Source organism: Struthio camelus, chromosome 24, assembly GCF_040807025.1.
Source record: "Struthio camelus isolate bStrCam1 chromosome 24, bStrCam1.hap1, whole genome shotgun sequence".
NCBI lineage: Eukaryota > Metazoa > Chordata > Aves > Struthioniformes > Struthionidae > Struthio > Struthio camelus.
The window spans coordinates 8,939,727-8,957,843 of record NC_090965.1 but is presented as its reverse complement, the minus strand read 5'-3'; the positions used below and the strand labels follow the sequence as shown (position 1 = coordinate 8,957,843).

General features: G+C 53.6%; 1 protein-coding gene across 1 annotated transcript; it reads left to right on the top strand.

Moving 5' to 3' along the window:
* The first annotated feature begins 8,935 nt into the window (after positions 1–8,935).
* Positions 8,936–17,904, top strand: ADORA3 (adenosine A3 receptor). Its single transcript, XM_009672169.2, has 2 exons — positions 8,936–12,900; positions 13,921–17,904. The coding sequence occupies exons 1-2, from the start codon at positions 12,551–12,553 to the stop codon at positions 14,516–14,518; spliced, it is 948 nt and encodes a 315-aa protein (XP_009670464.1). The 5' UTR covers positions 8,936–12,550; the 3' UTR covers positions 14,519–17,904.
* Positions 17,905–18,117: the final 213 nt, after the last annotated feature.

The following is an 18,117-nucleotide window of genomic DNA, read 5'->3' as shown; positions in this document are numbered from 1 at the left end:
CTTTCTCGCCCCCTTTGCTGGTCACCCATGTCTGGATTTGCAGAATTAATAACTGAGCCCAGAAGGCGGGAAATGGAGGATTTCCTAACAGCACTGTTTAGTAATAATTTCCATATTACAGGGAAGTGTGTAATGACTCTAAGCTCCCACTGAAGCAGGACTATTCTAATGTCTATATCTGAGAAAAGAAGCTTTACCACAGGATAAGCCCACATCTTATTGCTCTGTGACCAGTTGCGCTACAGGCTGGCTGTTCTCGCTGCGGGCACACACAAAAAGCTTCAAGAATTTTTCCTTCAACTTACATGCCTTCCAAGCCAATTCAGCCATTTGTTTTGATACGCAAGTGCTTTGGTTTCCTCTTTCTATTCATCACTAAAACCTCTTGTTTTCCAAAGGTGAGCCCATTTGGTTATAAAAAAACTCTTGTACGTGCTCCAAAGACCTGCCAGTTAGGGTCAGCCCTCGCTCTTGTTGCAGAAGGGGCCTGGAAGGAAATTACTGACAGCATAGCAGTCAGCCCATGAATAACGCTAGCGATGTGATGACAAACAAATGGGTGTTTGGATCACCTAGTTTCTTGGTTTCCTGCTGCATCACTGGAGTCTGACTAACGTTCCTCACGCGTGCGCCAGCCAGCACAGTGCCACTGCAGAGCGCGTCACTGGTGTGATACCGGCATCACCGTGAGGCCTAGGATGAAACTGTGCTCCCAGGGCTGTTTCCTAGCTCATAGGGTAGCTGGGGGCCAATTCTTAGCATTAAGATATCAGAAAACTCCACTTGCATTTCTAAAGTTACAGAAACAGCAAAGGTATCGGACTGTTTAATCACCTTGTTTAACCACCTATGCTTTATTATGTGGTGGAGTACAGCATACCAGCCTGACTAGTTCCTACGGATGGCTTCGATCACCACCAGTGATGGGACACGGTTCCCAAGGGCAGGGAGCAGGATTCCCCGGCGCTCAGCGAACACCTCCTTTGCTGATTAACTCTCTGCTCTGTGCTTCTCACAGCCTGCCGGTGCAAGCTCTCCCTGCTACCTGCCCTCCACCATTGCCCTTTTAAATATCTGACACTTTTTAGCTGTACATTGCTGTCTGCAGTGACATCGATTATGAAAAACAACAGCAAGTTCTGGGCCTGGAGCCCAGGACCTCAGATTCGTAGCTTTCTCCTCGAAATTCCAGACAGTACTCCAAAACTGGTGACACAGCCCACAGTCCCAACTTCTGCTCTATCGACCGGCAGAAACTGCCTTCCTGCTCAGCGTGGTCGTGGCCATGCACAGCACTGGGGCATGTTCATGGCAGATATAACCTGCCTTGGTGAGCTGGTGCCTAGGAGATGGACCAGAGCCAGGGCTCCTTCCCACAGAGATTGTGTGCGGGACAGCGATTAACACCAGCGGCTGCGCTACCTTTGCACTGTTGCAGCCGATCTCTGCCAGACGGGCTGGGAGGGATGTTTTTTTTGGGCCATGAGTGAATAAGCTGTGCCAGCAGGAAGGTTAATGACCCTGAAGCAAGGGAAGTGCCCCTCCTTCAGACTCATCTCCTCCGCTTCTCACAGGGCGAGACTGCTCCTTCGTGATCGCCCTTGCGGGGCAGCGAGGTGTGGTCTGATGCGATCGCTTCCTCCTTGGCCAGGCCTGAGACACGAGCTGCCCCGCAGCCAAGAAGTGCATTTTGTGCATGCAGCACCAGGTCAACAGTCAAGAGCCGGCTGCTGGGATCATCTCCCATATTGCTGATGTCCACAAATTCACACAGCTGCTTGCCAAGTGGCAACCGATTCAGGTTATAAAGTAATTCAGCAGACTTTGCTGCTTTTTCTTTAAGGTCGGTAGGAACAGGAAGCTGGCTGCGACTCTGGGTTGGCCACTGGGAGCCCAGAACCAACCATTGCGTTCCTTTCTGGTGTCCACACTTTGAACTGGGTGTGAAAAAATGGGGGAAAAGAGCCAGCAGAGTTGTATCAGCCCTGAAAAGCTTCTTTTAGGCTGAGACTTGATAAGACTAGAACTGCTTTAAGAGGCATCACAAATGATCTAATCCTAGATTTGAAGTACTACCTAGGGAAATGCTATCACATGGAAGAGATGGTTTTGGACTGGCAGAACAATATTGCAGCACCTGGAAGCTGAAGCCAAGGAAAAAAAAAAGCAAACTGAAAGCAAGGTGCAGCACTTTAACAGGGAGGATGGACAACCCTGGGGGTGATTGCTAGCGAGAGTCGTGTGTTACTCTTTAAAACGTAAAATCAGGCCTGACCCTCTCCTTCAAAGACGTGTCCCAGCCCGGCCGCTGCTCTGGGCTTGACCGAGCCGCCGGGTCCTTGCCGCGGGCGCTCAGGCTGGGCCCGCGCTCTCCGGCCCAGAAATCCGTGAAGCCAGAACACACACGTTTCCACCAAAGGCCTTCAAACCTCACTGTTCCCCCTGAGCAAAGAGAGCGTTTTAGCGTATAGTTTAAGGTGGCAATAAATCTCCCCTTTGCCAGAGTGGCCTTACTATTTTGGGAGCTGATTAAAATGTTTGCCCTGGGTAACCAAATAACCGGCAATGCTGCAATTTATTCCCGCACGGCGTTATCTTCCGTGGACCCTTGGTCCATCCTGGTCAGGCCTCTGGTAACATGGTTGCCTTGAAGATACTTCCTCCCTTGATGACCGTGGAGCGCGGCATGAGGTCATGCCGAGACCAGGCAGGCAGCGGGAGACAGGATTTCCTCTGCAAATTAAACTTCCACCAGATAAGGAAATCAAACACTCGCTGGGGTGCAGCAAACAGCTCCGTAAAAGGGACAGTGCTTGCAAACGCCGCGGGGACCGGCTGCTCCAAGGGTCCTGCGTCCTCGCCCGGAGCGGGGAGGAGAGCCGGGAAGCACAGCGAGCCGGGACGAGGGCCGGCACGTGCGCCGTGCCCCGCCAGCCTTTCCTCCCGAGCGCGACACCGGCGCAGCGCCGGGGGCTCCGCTTGGGCTCCTGCTGCCCCCCGGGCGTCCGCGGCGGCCGGGACCCCAGCCCAGGCTCAGCCGCGGCGCTTTCATCTTGCCTGGCCCGCCTGGGTGCCGCTCATCCTCCTCTCCCCGAGGCCCGAGGCCGACCCGCCGGCCCCCCCGTCTTTCCCTGCTGACACAGAAACCTCAAGCGAGCAAGATACGCATTTCCTGCCTGAAAAGCGAACGCAGCTAAAGGCAGCGGCTCCATCCTGCCCGCGCCCCACGGGTTTCAAGCAGAACGGAAACAGCAAGGACCCGAGAAGATGGAAACGCTAACGCTTTATCTCATCGTGCTTCGAGGCGTACGTTTCCCATGTCTCTTCTTCAGCAAAATTGTAATGGATGTGCCATCAAGTCGCCTGTAACTACAGCCATCCCATCACCTTGCAGCTCCTTAATGGGCTCTGACGTGCTGTAAAGCTGCACAAAATAGGCACTACATCTCATTTTCAGGCCAGTAACAAATGTTTCACTATTATTTAGCCAGCAGTTCACTTGGTTTAAATTTCCTTCCACTTTGGAATAAGTGTGCTGCAATTTCTCTAGCGCTAACCTAACATACCGGCGAAGTCCAGATACCGTGAGTTTCAGAAGTCACGTATTGTGGAAACTGTTTAGGGACAATTTAATTCTCTAAAAATCACGGCAGCAATCTTGGCAATGAGCATGGTTGGAAAGGTTGAGTTTTCGACTCCATTGCGAGATCTTTGTGTGCATGTTTTGCTGCAAATACACATTAAAGAAAAATGAAGTCCTTTTTTTTTTCTAAGGAACCAAAATCATCTTTGAGTTAATTAGAGAACAAAAGAAATGGAAGAGGCCTCGGTTTCTGCCATACATAGTGGAAAGGGCTGGATCCAAATATATATAAATGGAAATTAAAGACATATAAACAACGCTTCCTTCCTTGCGAGTTGTGGACACCAACCGGCTCTCGCGGCTGAGGATGCGCCCAGCTCATCTTCCCGTTCGCACGGAGACCCATCCCGCGAGGTGCCGGGGCGGATTTGTCCCCTCTCAGGGCTACGGCTTCGGAAAATGGTTTGTTTGCAGTCGTGCCTCTGATCAAATGAAAAACACCAGGCTTTCCTTCCTCCCAGCCGCCTTCTCCGCTCGTGGCTGCCGTTCGTTTTCGTGCACGGGAAGCGGTGGCTCGAGTCTGCAGGGAAGCGCGTTGCAGCCTCTCGCCTCGTCCCGCTCCGAGTCATGTAAACGTTTCATATCGCAAAACCCTAATTTCCCCGGGAGACCCCCAAACGTCGCGGAGGGGCCGGCGAGCGCTCCCGGGGCAGAGGCGGCTCGGAGGGGCCCGGGAGAGCCGGCCTCGCGCGCGGGGACGCGGCACCGCTCCTCGGTGAGCCCGGCCTCCCCGCCGCACGGGGCAGGACGCCCCGGACGCTGCCCTGCCCGCGCGGGCGCCGCGGGGTCCGTCCGTCCGCTCTCGGACCAATCGCTGGTCCTCAGGGAGAACCTGCGAGCGCCCCGGATCCCGCTGCTCGTGACTCCCCGGTAAATCGGGAGTAAATCCTTTTAAGCCACGGGGGCCGCTCCGGGCTTACCCGGGCAGAAAGGGCGAACTGAAGGCAGGAAGAAAGCGCTCAGAAGATACCCAGGGAGACAGACGTGCTGGGCCCAGCTGAACAGTCACACCGAGGAGGACGACTGAGTCCGTGGCGCCGGTCAGGGAGCCAGGCACGTTTCATAAAGAAATTCGGCGGAGACGTTCCCGGGGCCGGGAACGCACCGCGGCGGTGGGGAACAGAGCCAGGGAAAGGGAGGACAAGCAGCAAGGCGAATCCCGGGCCGAGCGCTCGCCCCGGCTCCAGTCGACCTCCCGCGTAGGACAGAGGGGTGCCGAGGCGTGAGCAGCGCGCGCGGGAGCGGACAGCCCCGTGAGAAGCCGCTGTATAAACCCTTCTGCAGCATGTCTAGGCCTGGGTCCAAAGCCTAGCAAAGCCCTGGGGGATTTTCTATCGGCTTGGATGGGTTTTGGAGCAGGCTCCTTCCCTCCCTGGATGGAGTCAGACCTGCTGGTGCTCCCTTGGCCTGGTCTGTAGGTCTGTGGGGCTCTGCTGTCTGTCCTGCACGGCGAAGGGCAAGGAGACACCTCCCGGGGGGCCTCTGCGCAGACCAAAGGGAGACGGCGCTGCGGCCTCCCCGGGGCGCTACGGCCTCCCCGCCGCGTGGCTCTGCCGCGGGCTGTCCCCGCGAGCCGCCCAACGCGCCTTTACCAACTCGGTCAGCAAAATCTCGGCAAAGCAGCGGCTCCGTGGGCAAAGGCAGCGGCTTCGCCCTGCCGGATCTCCGGAGCTCGCCTTAACGGGACGCGCTGTCCGGCCGGCCGGCCGCCTGCGCGCTACCACGCTGCAAATAACCCCAGGCGCCGTGACGGTATTTAAAAGCGCACCGGGTGTTTTCCGGTGGCGGCAGGCGTGGGGACACCGGAGCGGTCGCTTCTCCCGGGGCAGGAGGAGCAAAGTGAAATTCGCTTTCTGGTTCTTGAAGTCCTGCGGTCCGATCTGCAGCTTCAGCTTCCAGGATAAGCGTAAGGGAAACCAAGAGCGTGATTCAAAACTTCCACTAATGCGCCAGGGAGCGAAGCCTGGGCCGAGTAATTGGACCCCCCCCAGGTCCCAGCAGCTTTCTGGGGTTTGGCCCCTAAAGCCTAGAAAAGCTCACGTAGGTTTTCCGTTTGTGATGAATGAGCGACAAGCGAGTCCAAAGGCCGCCGGCTCCGACACGATGCCGAGCGCCGGGCCGAGGGGGCAGGACTGGCGGGGAGCCACGAGCCCCCCGTTCCTCGGGGCCCCCCGGAGGGACGGGGACGGGGCAGAGCCGCGTCGGGATGCGCACGGAGGGAGGGCGCTCGCAACCGAGGGAAGCGGCGTATTGCAAGAAATGAGGTGTTACCTGCTTTATCACGAGCAAGGCCAACAAGAAGCTGCCGCGCCTTACGAGCACCTTCAGGCTGAGGAAAGGGGGGCGCCCGCCCGCGGGCCGGGCAGGGCCGCGCGGGGTCTGCAGGGGCCGCGCGGGGTCTGAAGGCACCTGCACCCCGGCCAGGGCAAGGGAGCTAGCGTCACTGCTCAGGAGAGCGGTGGCCACGGCACTGTCAACGGCAGCAGACGGCCACGACTTCAGGTTTACGTCGGCTCCTAGAGGCGATATCTTCGATCATTTGTCTAAATTTCGGATTTTTTTCACTGAGCAGAAGAAAGGACAATGCATGTTTTTGCGTGTTGTTCAGACGTGGGCAAATACTTCATAGATCTTTGTTTAAGTATCGCAAAGATAGTTTGCTTCTTGCTGGCTCCTCAGAGCAGAGCTGCAGCCTTTCTGCGCTCCAGCGTTGCAACGTTCACGCTAATCTAGGACGTTCGTAGACCACAATGCAGATAAACATTCAAAATTAAGGCTAAGTCAGTGACCTCAAATTAAGCACAGGAATCTGTTGTGGTTGCTGTTAGAGCTGCACATTTTGGGCAGGGCCAGTTCAGCGCTGGTTGGACACGGAGCGATAAGGAGAAGCTGCTAAACGAGTTTCCACCACGTGCCGAGACGTCGCTCCCGCACCGGCGAGGGGAGAAGAGCTGCCCGTCCCGGGGGGTCTCGCCAAGGGGGGGGACAGCCCCTTCCTGTCTCCCCGCCGAGAGCGGGGGCTACTCCCAGCTGCAGCAAGGCGCAGCTGAACGCTTCGGTGGTGGCCAAAACCATGAGCTGGAAACAGAGCTCAGACCTTCGGCTTCCAGCTCTTGCGTTTCGCCCCGCTCTGCCTCGCGCAGTCGCGCCACGCTTAGATGTAAAATTATCAGCAGAATAGTTTATAAAACGTCGAAACAGTTTCTGTCATGTCAGCTAGATAATTTGTATAACTAGTGCTTCTTTACAGGGTCCTTGCAAGCTCGACCCTCCTTTCATCTGGCTGTGATTTATTTTATGTTATTTTTATGGGATTTTAAAACAATTTCCAATGAAGAGAGAGGACTGAAAGTCCTGTTCTGTGAAGGAAAGCGTTCGGCAAATCGCCCCGGACCGGCTGCTGTCTGCAGGAGCCCTTGTTTGCTGCCACCGGGCAGGTGCAGATAACAGTTGTGCAGAAAGGCTTTTAAAAAGCCGCTGAGAGCTAATTTCCTCTAACGTTGTATGGGAGATGAATGCTCAAAACCGGTATCACTTGATGGGTTTTGTCTCTTCATCGCTGTGCAACAAGTGCGGGAATCACCTTTGGGACTGAAACACTCCCAAAAGATCTGTTTACTGAATATTGCAAAACAACTTGAAAGAGCAGAAGAAACCGTCTCAGTCATGTTTCTTTCTGCAAAATACATAAGTTGTCATCATGCCAGATACGCTCATAGGGAGAACTTCAGATTTCGGAGGGAGCAGGCGGGCATCGCGCGAGCTGGGCCGCAGCAGGCGCGCCGGCAGCATCAGCAGAGCAGGGAGGTTCGCAGGCCGGGCCTTGGCTTCGCTCAGCGGCCACAACTTCGGGAGAGAAAGCCCGAGCTTTTGCTAAGCTGCCTGATGCTTCGCTGCTGGGACCGCGGATGCGCGTAGCCGTCGGGGTCGCCGTTTTCTCGCCCGTTCTCTCGCCGGGGCCGGCGGCGCTGTGCAAGCGGGGCCACGCGAGTGTGAGCAGAGTGACTTCTTCGATCGGGGGAAACTGGGCCGGTTTCGGCTACCGCGGGGCGGCGGAGGGAGAGGGTCCCTCGGCCGGGGCGAGCTCTCTCCCGCGCTGGCGAAACGCCATCCCGAGGCGGGCGAGGGGCCGGGGCGGGCGAGGGGCCGGGCTGGCCGCGGCCCGAGAGAAACCGTGAGAAGACCCCTCGCTGCGGCGCGATTGAATTTGCGACCCAAGAGGCTCGCCATCCCCGTGCACGGGAACGCCTGCGGCCGGGCAAGTTTTCCCAGGTGCCCGGTACTCCACAGGAGCTCGGTTTTGTTTCCCCGCGGCGGGAGCGGGGCAGGCGCGGGCGGCGGGAAGCAGCGTCGCGGCCGGCCGTCGGCGCGCTTGCAGCCCCCTCGCGCGGGACTCGGGCTCCGCGGCCGGCTCCCGCGCGAGCGGGCACCGTGGCAGCGCGCTCGCGCCGCTTTTCACTTTCCACGCCGCTAATTAAATTAATGATTGCTTATTAATGCCATTCGATTTGAATAAGGATAATAATAACAACAACAATAACAAATGCTGTTTGTTACCCCTGTGCTCTGTGCACGGCTGCCGCGGCGAGCTGCGCGCGCGGCGGGGGCACGGCCGCAGCCCCCCGCCGCCGGCCCCGTCCCCCCGGTGCGGCAGGGCTGGGAGCGCGTCCCAGCGGCACGGAAAACGTCCCGCTCTCCTGAGCCCCGGCAGCGAAGGGAGGGAGCCCGGCCGGCGCACGGTGCCGTGCAGAGGACGAGATCCCCCCCCGGCCCTGCTCTCCTCGCCGATGGGGAAACTGAGGCACGGGGCGACGAGGACAAGTCCTCAGGGAGGATTTGTCCGTGCTCACGCGGCTCCAGCTCTTTCTCCACCAGACCCTGGTCTCTCCCGGCTGAGCCAGGCGCGACCCCGCTCCGCGTTCACATCCTCTCCCCGCTTTGCTTTCCTTTCCGGGGGGGGGGGGGAACAGACCCCGGCCTGCGCTCACTAAGGCTCATTTTACGAGTCGTAGGGTTTTTTTGTTGGTTTTTTTATAAGGTCAACACGAAATCTGGAAGTTCCAGGCCAAACGCCCCCTACACACCTGCTGGCACACGCAGCCGCCGGCGGGCCACGTCCCCGGGGCAGCAGGGCCCGTCGGCGCAGCGCTCGCCCCGACCCCGGCCCGGCGGCCCCGGCACCCCGGAAGCGCCCGGCCGGGCTCAGCGCCGGCGCCCGCGGAGGGAGCGCGGCGCCGCCGGGGCCAGCAGGGCGCCGAAGGGGGCTGCCGGCAGCCGCGGGCCCCGGGGCGGCGCAGCGGGACAAGAGGAGGAAGGCGGCGGCGGGCGCGGAAGAGACGAGCTGGAGGCAGCGGGGAGGCGGCGTCCGCCGGGCGCCTCGTCCGCGCCGGCCGGGCGGCCCTGCCCCGGCACCGGCCGGCCGCTGCTGCCGTGGAGCCACGCCGTAAGGGCCTTGCGGCAGGATTTCTTCTTCTTCTTTTTTTTTTTTTTGCATCTAATGTGTCACCGCGAAACAAAGTCTGTCGGCAAAAATCTCCTCCCCGCTCCGTGCTCAGCGCCGGGGCTCGGAGGAGCGGGACCGTTCCCTTCCTGATCCTTATCGCCAGGATGTAGGAGGATCCCCGGGGAACAGCCGGAAGCCTTTGCTGGAGCCGTCCCAGGATCGAGCAAGCCGACTTGCAGCCTTTAAACGGCCAGCCCCCGGGCCCCGGCGATCCGCGGCGCCCCCGGCCCCGAAGCCGCTCGGACGTCGCCGACTCGGGCGGCCGAAGCTGCGGCAGGAGCGCTCCCGGGGCCGGGGCCGGGGCCCGGCGCTGACCGAGGGCGGCCGGCACCTCTGGGTCGTCTCTCGCCGGCTGCCGCCGTGGTTTTTCTCCCCCGGGACTGGCAAGCTTCGGTGAAAACGGGTGAGGAAACCACTGACAGGTCTCCCCCGCAGCTCTCCCTGCAGCCGAATTTATCCCCCTGCGCAGGAGAGCCAGCTTCACGTCACAACTGTTTTCATGGAAAAAAAAAAATATATATATATATATATATATATATATGTATCACTGCGTTGGGCAGCCAAGGGGTCCCAAAGGCTCCGGCCGCAGCGACGCTCCGGGCAGGACGGGAGGCTCGCGCCGTCGCTTGCAGGCCGCAAAGCCCCCGGCGCCGGGAGAGGAGCCGAACCCCCGCAGCGCCGGGGCCGAGCCCCCGCCAGCCGCTTGCTCCGCGTCCAGGGCAGGAAACAGATGCTGCCCGAGCGGAGGAAGCGCCGGAAGAAAATAAGCACGCCTGGCGATGCGGGGCGGGGGGGAACGAGGTGACACCAAAACGCCTGCAGTGGGCCCCGACGAGCGGGGCAGGTGCCGTTGGGCCGGTTTCGGCACGCGGCTGCACCCACGGGGCCGTTGGCCCCGACGGCTTCGGCTCCCCCGGGGTGGCGAGGGCGGCTTGGCGCCGGCCCTTTAGCTTTAGGACGTGGATGCACGGGTTCAACAGAGCCCCGGGGTGGGGACGGGTCCTGCGGAGGTGCCCTGCCTCCTAAAACATCCCGCGGCTTCCTGACGCTCCTATTACACCCCCACGGGGGAAGAGCTGCCCGGCGGCAGCCGCTCGCGGCGGGGGGTGACGCGAGGCCGCGGAGCGTTTCGCCCTTCGCCTGCAGCCCGGGGCACGCGGGCGCCGCCGCCGAGGCACGAAGGCAGACTCCCTCCAGCTGGCGAGCGGCCGGTTTCTAGAGGCAGGTCCAAAAAAAAAAAAAACCTTTCAGAGACGTCCCTTCCGCGGCAGCCCGCCAGAGCGCTTCCTCGCGGCTCGGCCCGTGGCAGAAACCGTTTCCTTAAATAGAGTTGAGGAGACCAGGCAAACGCTCTTCGAGGGAGAGCCGTTAGCAAGGGCAAAAGCGGTGCAAAAGGCTAACGGCAGCTCTCCCGTCGACCTGCTTTGGCCAGCGACAGCGCGCCGGAGGAGCTCGGCTCGGACAACTGTGGCCAAAGGGCGGATTCGGGTTACTTGCAGCACCAGCAGCTCCCGCGCTCCTTGTCTGGGGTCACCGGTGGCCGGCTGGAGGCTGCAGGAGCCTCGCGCTGCGTTTCATGGGTGGCTGCCCCTCGGCACAGGTTTTGTAGGCTTTGCCATCCAGGGGAACGATGAATACGGAGCCCTCCTTGAAGGTGAAGGGCTGCGTAGCAGGAGGGGTAGTCCCAGCGCAGGAGCGTCCCCCGGCCTCAGCCATCGCCACAGCCACCGCGGAAACCCTCTGCCATCTCCTGGCCACCTCCTAGCTGCGCTCTCTTGAGCTGGCTCTTCCTCTTGCATTTTGTTTCGCTTTTCTGTTCCAGGAAGAAAGAGGCATCTGGCTACAGTGAAGTGCCAGATGGGCACTAGATGACAGAGAAAAAAGAAGTTGAGGCTGAGGTTAAGAGAGGAGATGTGAAGCAAGCACAGGAAGCAGGGAGCACAAGCCACAGCCAGGAGGACACAGCATGTCCCCTGTCTGCACACACCAGCAAAGTGCCAGCTGCCCCCCCTGTCCCCGCTACAGCTGGAGAGTTGCCTAATTCAGTGTCACCTTCCAAAGCACCACACCTGTCCCAGCCATGACCATCCTGTGCCCCTCCTGGGATTTATCACATGCACCCATAGCTACCCTCGGTCAGTCAAGTTCATTTGCAGGCAGGACACATGTCTCTTCACCGTTCACTTCCCTGCAGTAATTCTAAGCGAACACCCTCCATTTATCACTACGCATCAGGAAGCAGAAGTAGTTACACTGATTTAAAGGAATCTGAATTCATCCAACTCTTTTCATAGCAGAAAATAAAGAAGTCTCATTTCTTTCTGGCCGTGCCTCCTCTTGGGGTTGATTTCACTTCCCCATCACCAGTTTTGCCAGCAAGCTGGGTGGAAGAGATGGAGGATGCAGCATTAGGGAAACTGAATGTTTTATGGGTCTGCAAAAGGTACCCTGCGACTCACAGGCTGACACGAGCTCAAACGCTTGCATCTCTTCTTGATTTTGTCTGAAACAGGAGAGGACCTGCTAGAGCAGACCATTGCTTTCACACACCCTCCCTCCTACTGCCCAGTCATTTCCCACTCGTTTCCTTCTCCTATGAGCAAAGCCTGGTCTTTCTTTCACTCTTTTATTCTGAGGAGCACCCTTGAGATGGGCTCAGGGCATAGAAAAAAAACACTACTCTCTGAACATGACTACGTTGGACATCGTACTGCTTTCTAATGGAAACGAGGGCTCCCACCGAAAAAAGGTCACAGGCAGCGTGACAGTGCTGTTCTGGTCATACTAGGAAAGGTCTAAGTAAAGCGTTTCTCAGCTACTTCAAGGCCGCCTTTGAAATAATGCACCCCAAATCAAGTAAAGGGTTAGAATTGAACTAAGCACCCTGCTAAGGTCCCTTAAATTGTCTCATTTCCTACAACGACTACAGAACTGATCTAGACTGATAAGTAGTAACTTTGCACGGTCAACTCTGATTAGAGTTCTCACTTCTAAAACAGCAACGAGAAAGAGGAAGCAGTTTAAAATATTTGTTTGCAGGTTGTTGGTAAGTAGGCTTGGAGCAGCTTCCCCCTCCCCCAATCAAATAGCTTTCCAGAGTGCTTCAACGATACAAGGCTGCCGCAGGGACGCTCCGAGGTTCAGAAGAAGATGCGTGCAAAGAGGACAGTGTTTGACAGTGTTTCCCGGACGCTAAGATAGTTGCAGTTCTGTGGAAAGGCGAGAGCTGCTTCGCTGTGAGAGTCCGAGGATGTGAAATTCTGGAGGAGGTTTGTGCTAAGAAGAGGCACTGGAACGACCGAACGGGTTAGTCGCACCACAGACGAATCCCACGTGAGTCCCTTCACTCTCATGCGCCCTTCTGCACCTCGAGCCCAAGGTGGGAGCACTTCTGGCTATTCAGCATGGCCAACAGCAGCCTGGCGCTGAGCGGCCTGGATGGGTTCTACATTGGTATTGAGTCCTTGATTGCTTTGTTTGCCACTTTGGGCAACATCCTGGTGATCTGGACAGTGAAGGTGACCCCGGCTTTTCGGAACACCACCCTGTACTTCATCGGTTCCCTAGCCCTGGCCGACATCGCCGTCGGCACCCTCGTCGTGCCCCTGGCCATCGTGGTGAGCCTAGGGATCAGCATCCACTTCTACACCTGCCTGTTCATGTGCTGCCTGATGGTGATTTTTACCAACGCGTCCATCCTGTCCCTCCTGGCCATCGCAGTCGACAGGTACCTGAGAGTGAAGCTGCCCACCAGGTGAGCCATGCCGCCCCTCGTCCCTCCACCCTTCCCGCAGCCCTCCCCTGCCCCAGGTGCTACCTCCGCCCTCTCCTCCTTAACCCAGCCCTTTCCTAACATGGAGCTGCACTGTGCACGTGTTTGAGGATGAAGAAAACGCCTGTCTGCGATGAGCTGTCTAGAGCAGGGACCGTGTGCCTGTCCTGGCTCTGAACTTGTCTGCAGTTGTCCCGCAGCGCAGGCAGCGAGATCTGTTGGCACAATGCAAGTTGCCAGGGTTATTGCTCATTGGAGTTTGGCCACAGGATGGGACCATGGTCAAACAGCTTAAGTCTTCAGGCATTTTGCCAATTGGGCAATATGCTCAGAGAACTGATCTGAGTTTCTGAGTATAGTCATTTAAATATGATTTATATTTGCTTTGGCTGAAAATATGGAAGTAACAAAACCTTACTAAGGGCTAACTTTAGAAGATGCTCACGCTTTTCATATCTGAGAAGAAAAGTACATGCAGGCTAGAAAATCAAAGCATAACCTCAAACATGAAAGAGGATATATATATATATTTTTTTAAATGTGAAAAGGATCTATAGATTGAAGAGTGAAAGAACAATGTGTTCTTATAAATAGATAAATGAAGTATAAAAGGTAAAGTACATCCAAAAAAGGTGAGAACTAACAGACAACTGCTAACAGTGGAAACACAAATAATACCCAGTCAAGAGGAGCACTGAGATCATAATAAAACAAAACACAAAATAGCTGAAAACAGACAAAATTACAAAAAAAAAAAAAGAGAGAGAGAGAGGGAGGAAGTTAAGCATAGGTCATCTTATACAGATTCTGCAGAGTGACTGTTATGAATGAAGAATATGGCTCATCTCAAAATAAGTTCCCCCCCCCACCCCAAGAAAAGGAAGTTAACATTCCAGTTCGCCTTAATGAACCTGCAATATTTGAACACTTGAGTTCTTGAAACTGTCTGCAACTATTCTAAACACTTTTGTATAACATGGCCTGGGTTTTATTCCCCAACAGATATAAAATAATCACTACGGGGAGAAGAATTTGGTTAGCACTGAGTTTGTGCTGGTTGCTGTCTCTGCTGGGAGGATTAGTCCCCATGTTTGGATGGAACAATACAGCACCCAGAAGCTCAGACTTGCACAAGTGTCAATTTCTCTCTGTGATGAGGATGGATTACCTGGTATATTTTGGCTTCTTCATGTGGACCCTTGTCCCTCTGACCATCATGTGTGCTCTATATGCCAAAATCTTTTACATCATTCGGACAAAGCTAAGTCAAGGTACAACCAACGTGAAAGCGGCAGGAGCATTTTATGGGCAGGAGTTCAAGACAGCCAAATCCCTAGGCCTTGTTCTCTTCCTGTTTGCAATATCCTGGTTGCCCCTGTACATTATAAACTGTATTTCCTATTTTTACCCCAAACATCAGATCCCCAAGTATTTGATTTACTTGGGAATCCTGTTGTCCCATGCCAACTCTGCCATGAACCCCGTTGTCTATGCTTGCAAGATAAAGAAGTTCAAAGACACATACCTTTTAATTTTGAAGACTTGTATGCTGTGCAAAAAAACAGATCCAGTTGTTCTTGCAGAGCAAAATACAGACTAACAGCCATAAAACAAGACTGAAGGCTGAACTGCCAGTATATACCAGACTGTTGATACAAAACTTTGCTTCATTAAGAAATTCATGGGAAAACGTGTTCTGCTTCATCTACTCACTCTTTTAGACAAACTGTTTTATGATAAGGGCAAGCTCCTCTTACTCAGTCTGATGCACATTTGACATTAAGCCCAAAAGGATCATTTATGATCTCCTGCACAAGTATACCCCAGAGAATTCTGCTCAGCGATTGCTGTACCAAGCCCAGATCTTCCAGGCAGGTATCTTCATTTCACAGGACCTTCTCTGGTTTATTTATTGCCTTGAGCGTTATTTGGTAGGCTGGTGACCCTGAGCACTGGTAACAAGGCAGAGATTTTTTGCTCCTAGTTCCCTACCTCAGATCTGTGTTTAGCTGGTAAAGACCAACGCTTGTTACTTTTCTAATTTTAAGTAGAGACTGAGAAGTTTTTTTGTTATGGTCTGGGTTTCTCTTTCTAACCAGCTGTAGGCCCTTTGCTATCACACAGCCAAACTTGCCCCAACCCTTTGCTTCAGTGGTGCCTGCACATCTCATGAAACTATAGCATGTTTGTTCCTCTTGCACAACATATTCCCATGCTTAGTTTGCCCTATAACCACAAATTGTTTTCCTAACATTGGAATTAATTGTCATTTGCTGCAGCTGAGGGTCATCTGCCATATTCCAAACCTTTGTAAACCTGGTGAAAAGTTTCTTTTTGCAACAACCTGTTACAAAACTGAAGACTTATCTGAAAGTATACATACATATGTATTCATGCATATAATATATGTACACACACATACATATGTACATATATCCTTTTATTAAATCATTGCAAAATAGGAAAAAAAGATAGCCAAGACAAATTTTGTCCTTTTTTCCCCATAAGGATTGTTGGCTGTGTCCTCTGGAAAATAGGATAAATCCGTTTTCTTTGTTGTTAGTAATACAGCAGTTAGCAACCCAGGCATGTCCTCACTGACTAGTCTTACGCCTTTTGTCTTTCTGTCAATTTAGATAGCAAATTTCAGCCTTGTCAACTCATGCTGCAATCAGCACCGTCACTTTTTCCATGAAGGATAGTATTTGGGTTTATATGAATTAAACATCTTCTCTCTTAACAATCAAAAAAGCAGCCTGCATGAGACACCCCCCCTCCCCCCCTGTGGCTTTAGTAGTTATCCTGATTAGAACAGCTTAGAAGTTACAGTAAATATTGCACCACAATTTGCACGATCTGTTTTTAGGGAACATAGGTCAAGCTGAAAATTGGTCATTAAAGGCAAGGATCTTTTTTAACTCCATTTTTAAATAATAAAAGTAGTCAAAAAAGACAAAAGAGGAGGGTCATTCTGCTTTATTTATCCCAGAAAGCAGTTAGAAGAAGTGTTGTCCTCTGCTCCTTTAAATAAGATCAGACATCTCAATTTGCTATCTGATGTGATCTTTGCCACAGAGTAAAACTCTACCCTGTTACACAGATCAACACTATTAATAAACAGGTCAGTAAAGGAAGTCACTGTGTAAGTACATCAGAATTTTGCTACATAATTTCCTCTGATCAGTTGAGGGAGCTGATTGCTTTCAGCAGAGAAAGAGGCCCCACCTAAACATTGGAAAATTATTCCTAAGAATGATGCACACCAAACTTTGCTCATGCATTTTTGAGAAAGCAAGAAAACAGGGAACAGCACAGCACTGACTTCCCAGCAGGCTGCCTGACAAACTCCAAGCAAACAAAACACGAGGCTACAAAAGAGAGCGGAGAAAAGAAGAAAAAAATAGAGAAGACTAAAAGCAGAGGAAGTTGCCCTACCTTCTGAAATGAAGCTGCAAGGGATGATAATCTCAGCAAACCAACCAAAGCTGCTCAGCCCCCCAGAGACGGGTGTTCCAGGTTACCTGCCCACCTTTTAATGAGGAAGTGAGGCACTCACCACTGCTGGAGCCCACCTCGCTTCTGTAAGGGTAATCAGAGGCACCCCAACCCTGCTGAGAAGGTGGCTCATTAGCTGGCTTCTGCCACAGGCTTGCAGTCTGTGCCTTTAACTCTGTCACTGAAAATTCCCATTTGCTCCCCAGGTGGTGGTGCTGGGTGGAGAATTTTCACGGAAGAGTAGGGTCCTGGTTCTCGCTTGTAGTAGTTAACCTGGAGACACCTTTGCCATTCAGCCCTAGACACAAACCACACAGGCTCACTGAGTAATGCTTAGACTGTACTGAAGATGAATGAAGTCACACACTCACTGTCCTTGTGTACAGATTTCACCGAGGAAGACCAAATGATTTAGTATGCTCCTGTGAGAGGTGACTGATGCAGACTCATCACTGACTGAGGGAAATGCAATCCAACAGTCATTACAGTGTCATCGCTCTAACAGTCCCTCTTTTTAACATTGCAACCAGATGATCAATTACAAAATGTCAGAGAATATCGTAGGACACCACCGTCCATACACCCTTCAAAGCACAGTTTGACCATGAGCCGTTTCCATCCACCTTCCCAAAGTCAAACAGTTTGTACTGAACTTTCTGCACTTTCATACCCAGGCACTTTACCCTGCAAATTCCTGCTGTACAAACCTGTCTCTAGAAAGCCCACAAATACACCAAAGTTTGAAAGCCCAGTTCTCAATACCTCTGACAGAAACCTACTGAATTATTGAAAACGTGAGAGCCAGAATAGAGAACCAGAGGACACATAAAAGCCTCTCTTATTCTGATTAGCAGACGCAGTTATCCCAAACATCTAGCAGTCTATAAAGCAAAGAACTAGCTGCTGGAAACAACACTAGGACAGCCCGTATATGACTTTATTCAACTTCAAATATAGTTTAACTATTATTTAAAAAAACAGATATAGCTATACAGAGCTCCTGGTGTGGGAAAGGGAGAGATGCTCTGGTATGAATCTGAGGCCAGTTAGCAGCCACACAACAAAGGGAAACGGAGTGCTGTTCAGACCCTCCAAAGCACCTGCCAAACACAGCTCAGAGTAGCCACAAGGTAGGAAGCTCCTTGTCAGCCCACGGTCTAGCAGGATGCAAAATTATTATCCTCTAGTTGGCAACACTTCCTCAAGTATGTGAAATGGTTGTGTTAAATCCTAGTGCAATTCACAGTGAAGAAACATCTCCAGGAAAAAGCCAACATCCTAGCTGGTCTCATTGTTAATAGCCTAAGGGGGCGAGGGGGGAGCCTGCAGTGAGTTACCTCTTCTTGCACTTATGTCCAACACAGGAATGCAGTGTGCTTATTTCTCAGTTGCTGTCAAGTAGCAATCAGGAACACTGTTATTAATTGTAAACTTAAAAAATAATTGTGACTCAACCACAATTGTCCCTCATGAACCCCTAAGTAGCTGCAAATTCAGAGAAGTAATACAGTATTTTCTCCATTAAATAGTGCTTTGAGAGGCTGCCATGATTGAGAAGAGAGCAGATTTAGCAACAAAGACTAAGTTCTATTCCCGGCCCTATAAACAGTCAGCAGCCTCACCCATAACACCTTTCAAGCCAGATTTTAAAGAGTAAAACACCCAGTTGGTACACCCGGTTTTCAGTGGTCCCCCAAACATCCA

Excerpts from the sequence above, each read along its gene's own strand:
- ADORA3 (XM_009672169.2), top strand. The coding sequence starts at position 12,551 with ATGGCCAACAGCAGCCTGGCGCTGAGCGGCCTGGATGGGTTCTACATT. Across the intron at positions 12,901-13,920 it reads AGAGTGAAGCTGCCCACCAG|ATATAAAATAATCACTACGG; the intron begins GTGAGCCATGCC and ends ATTCCCCAACAG.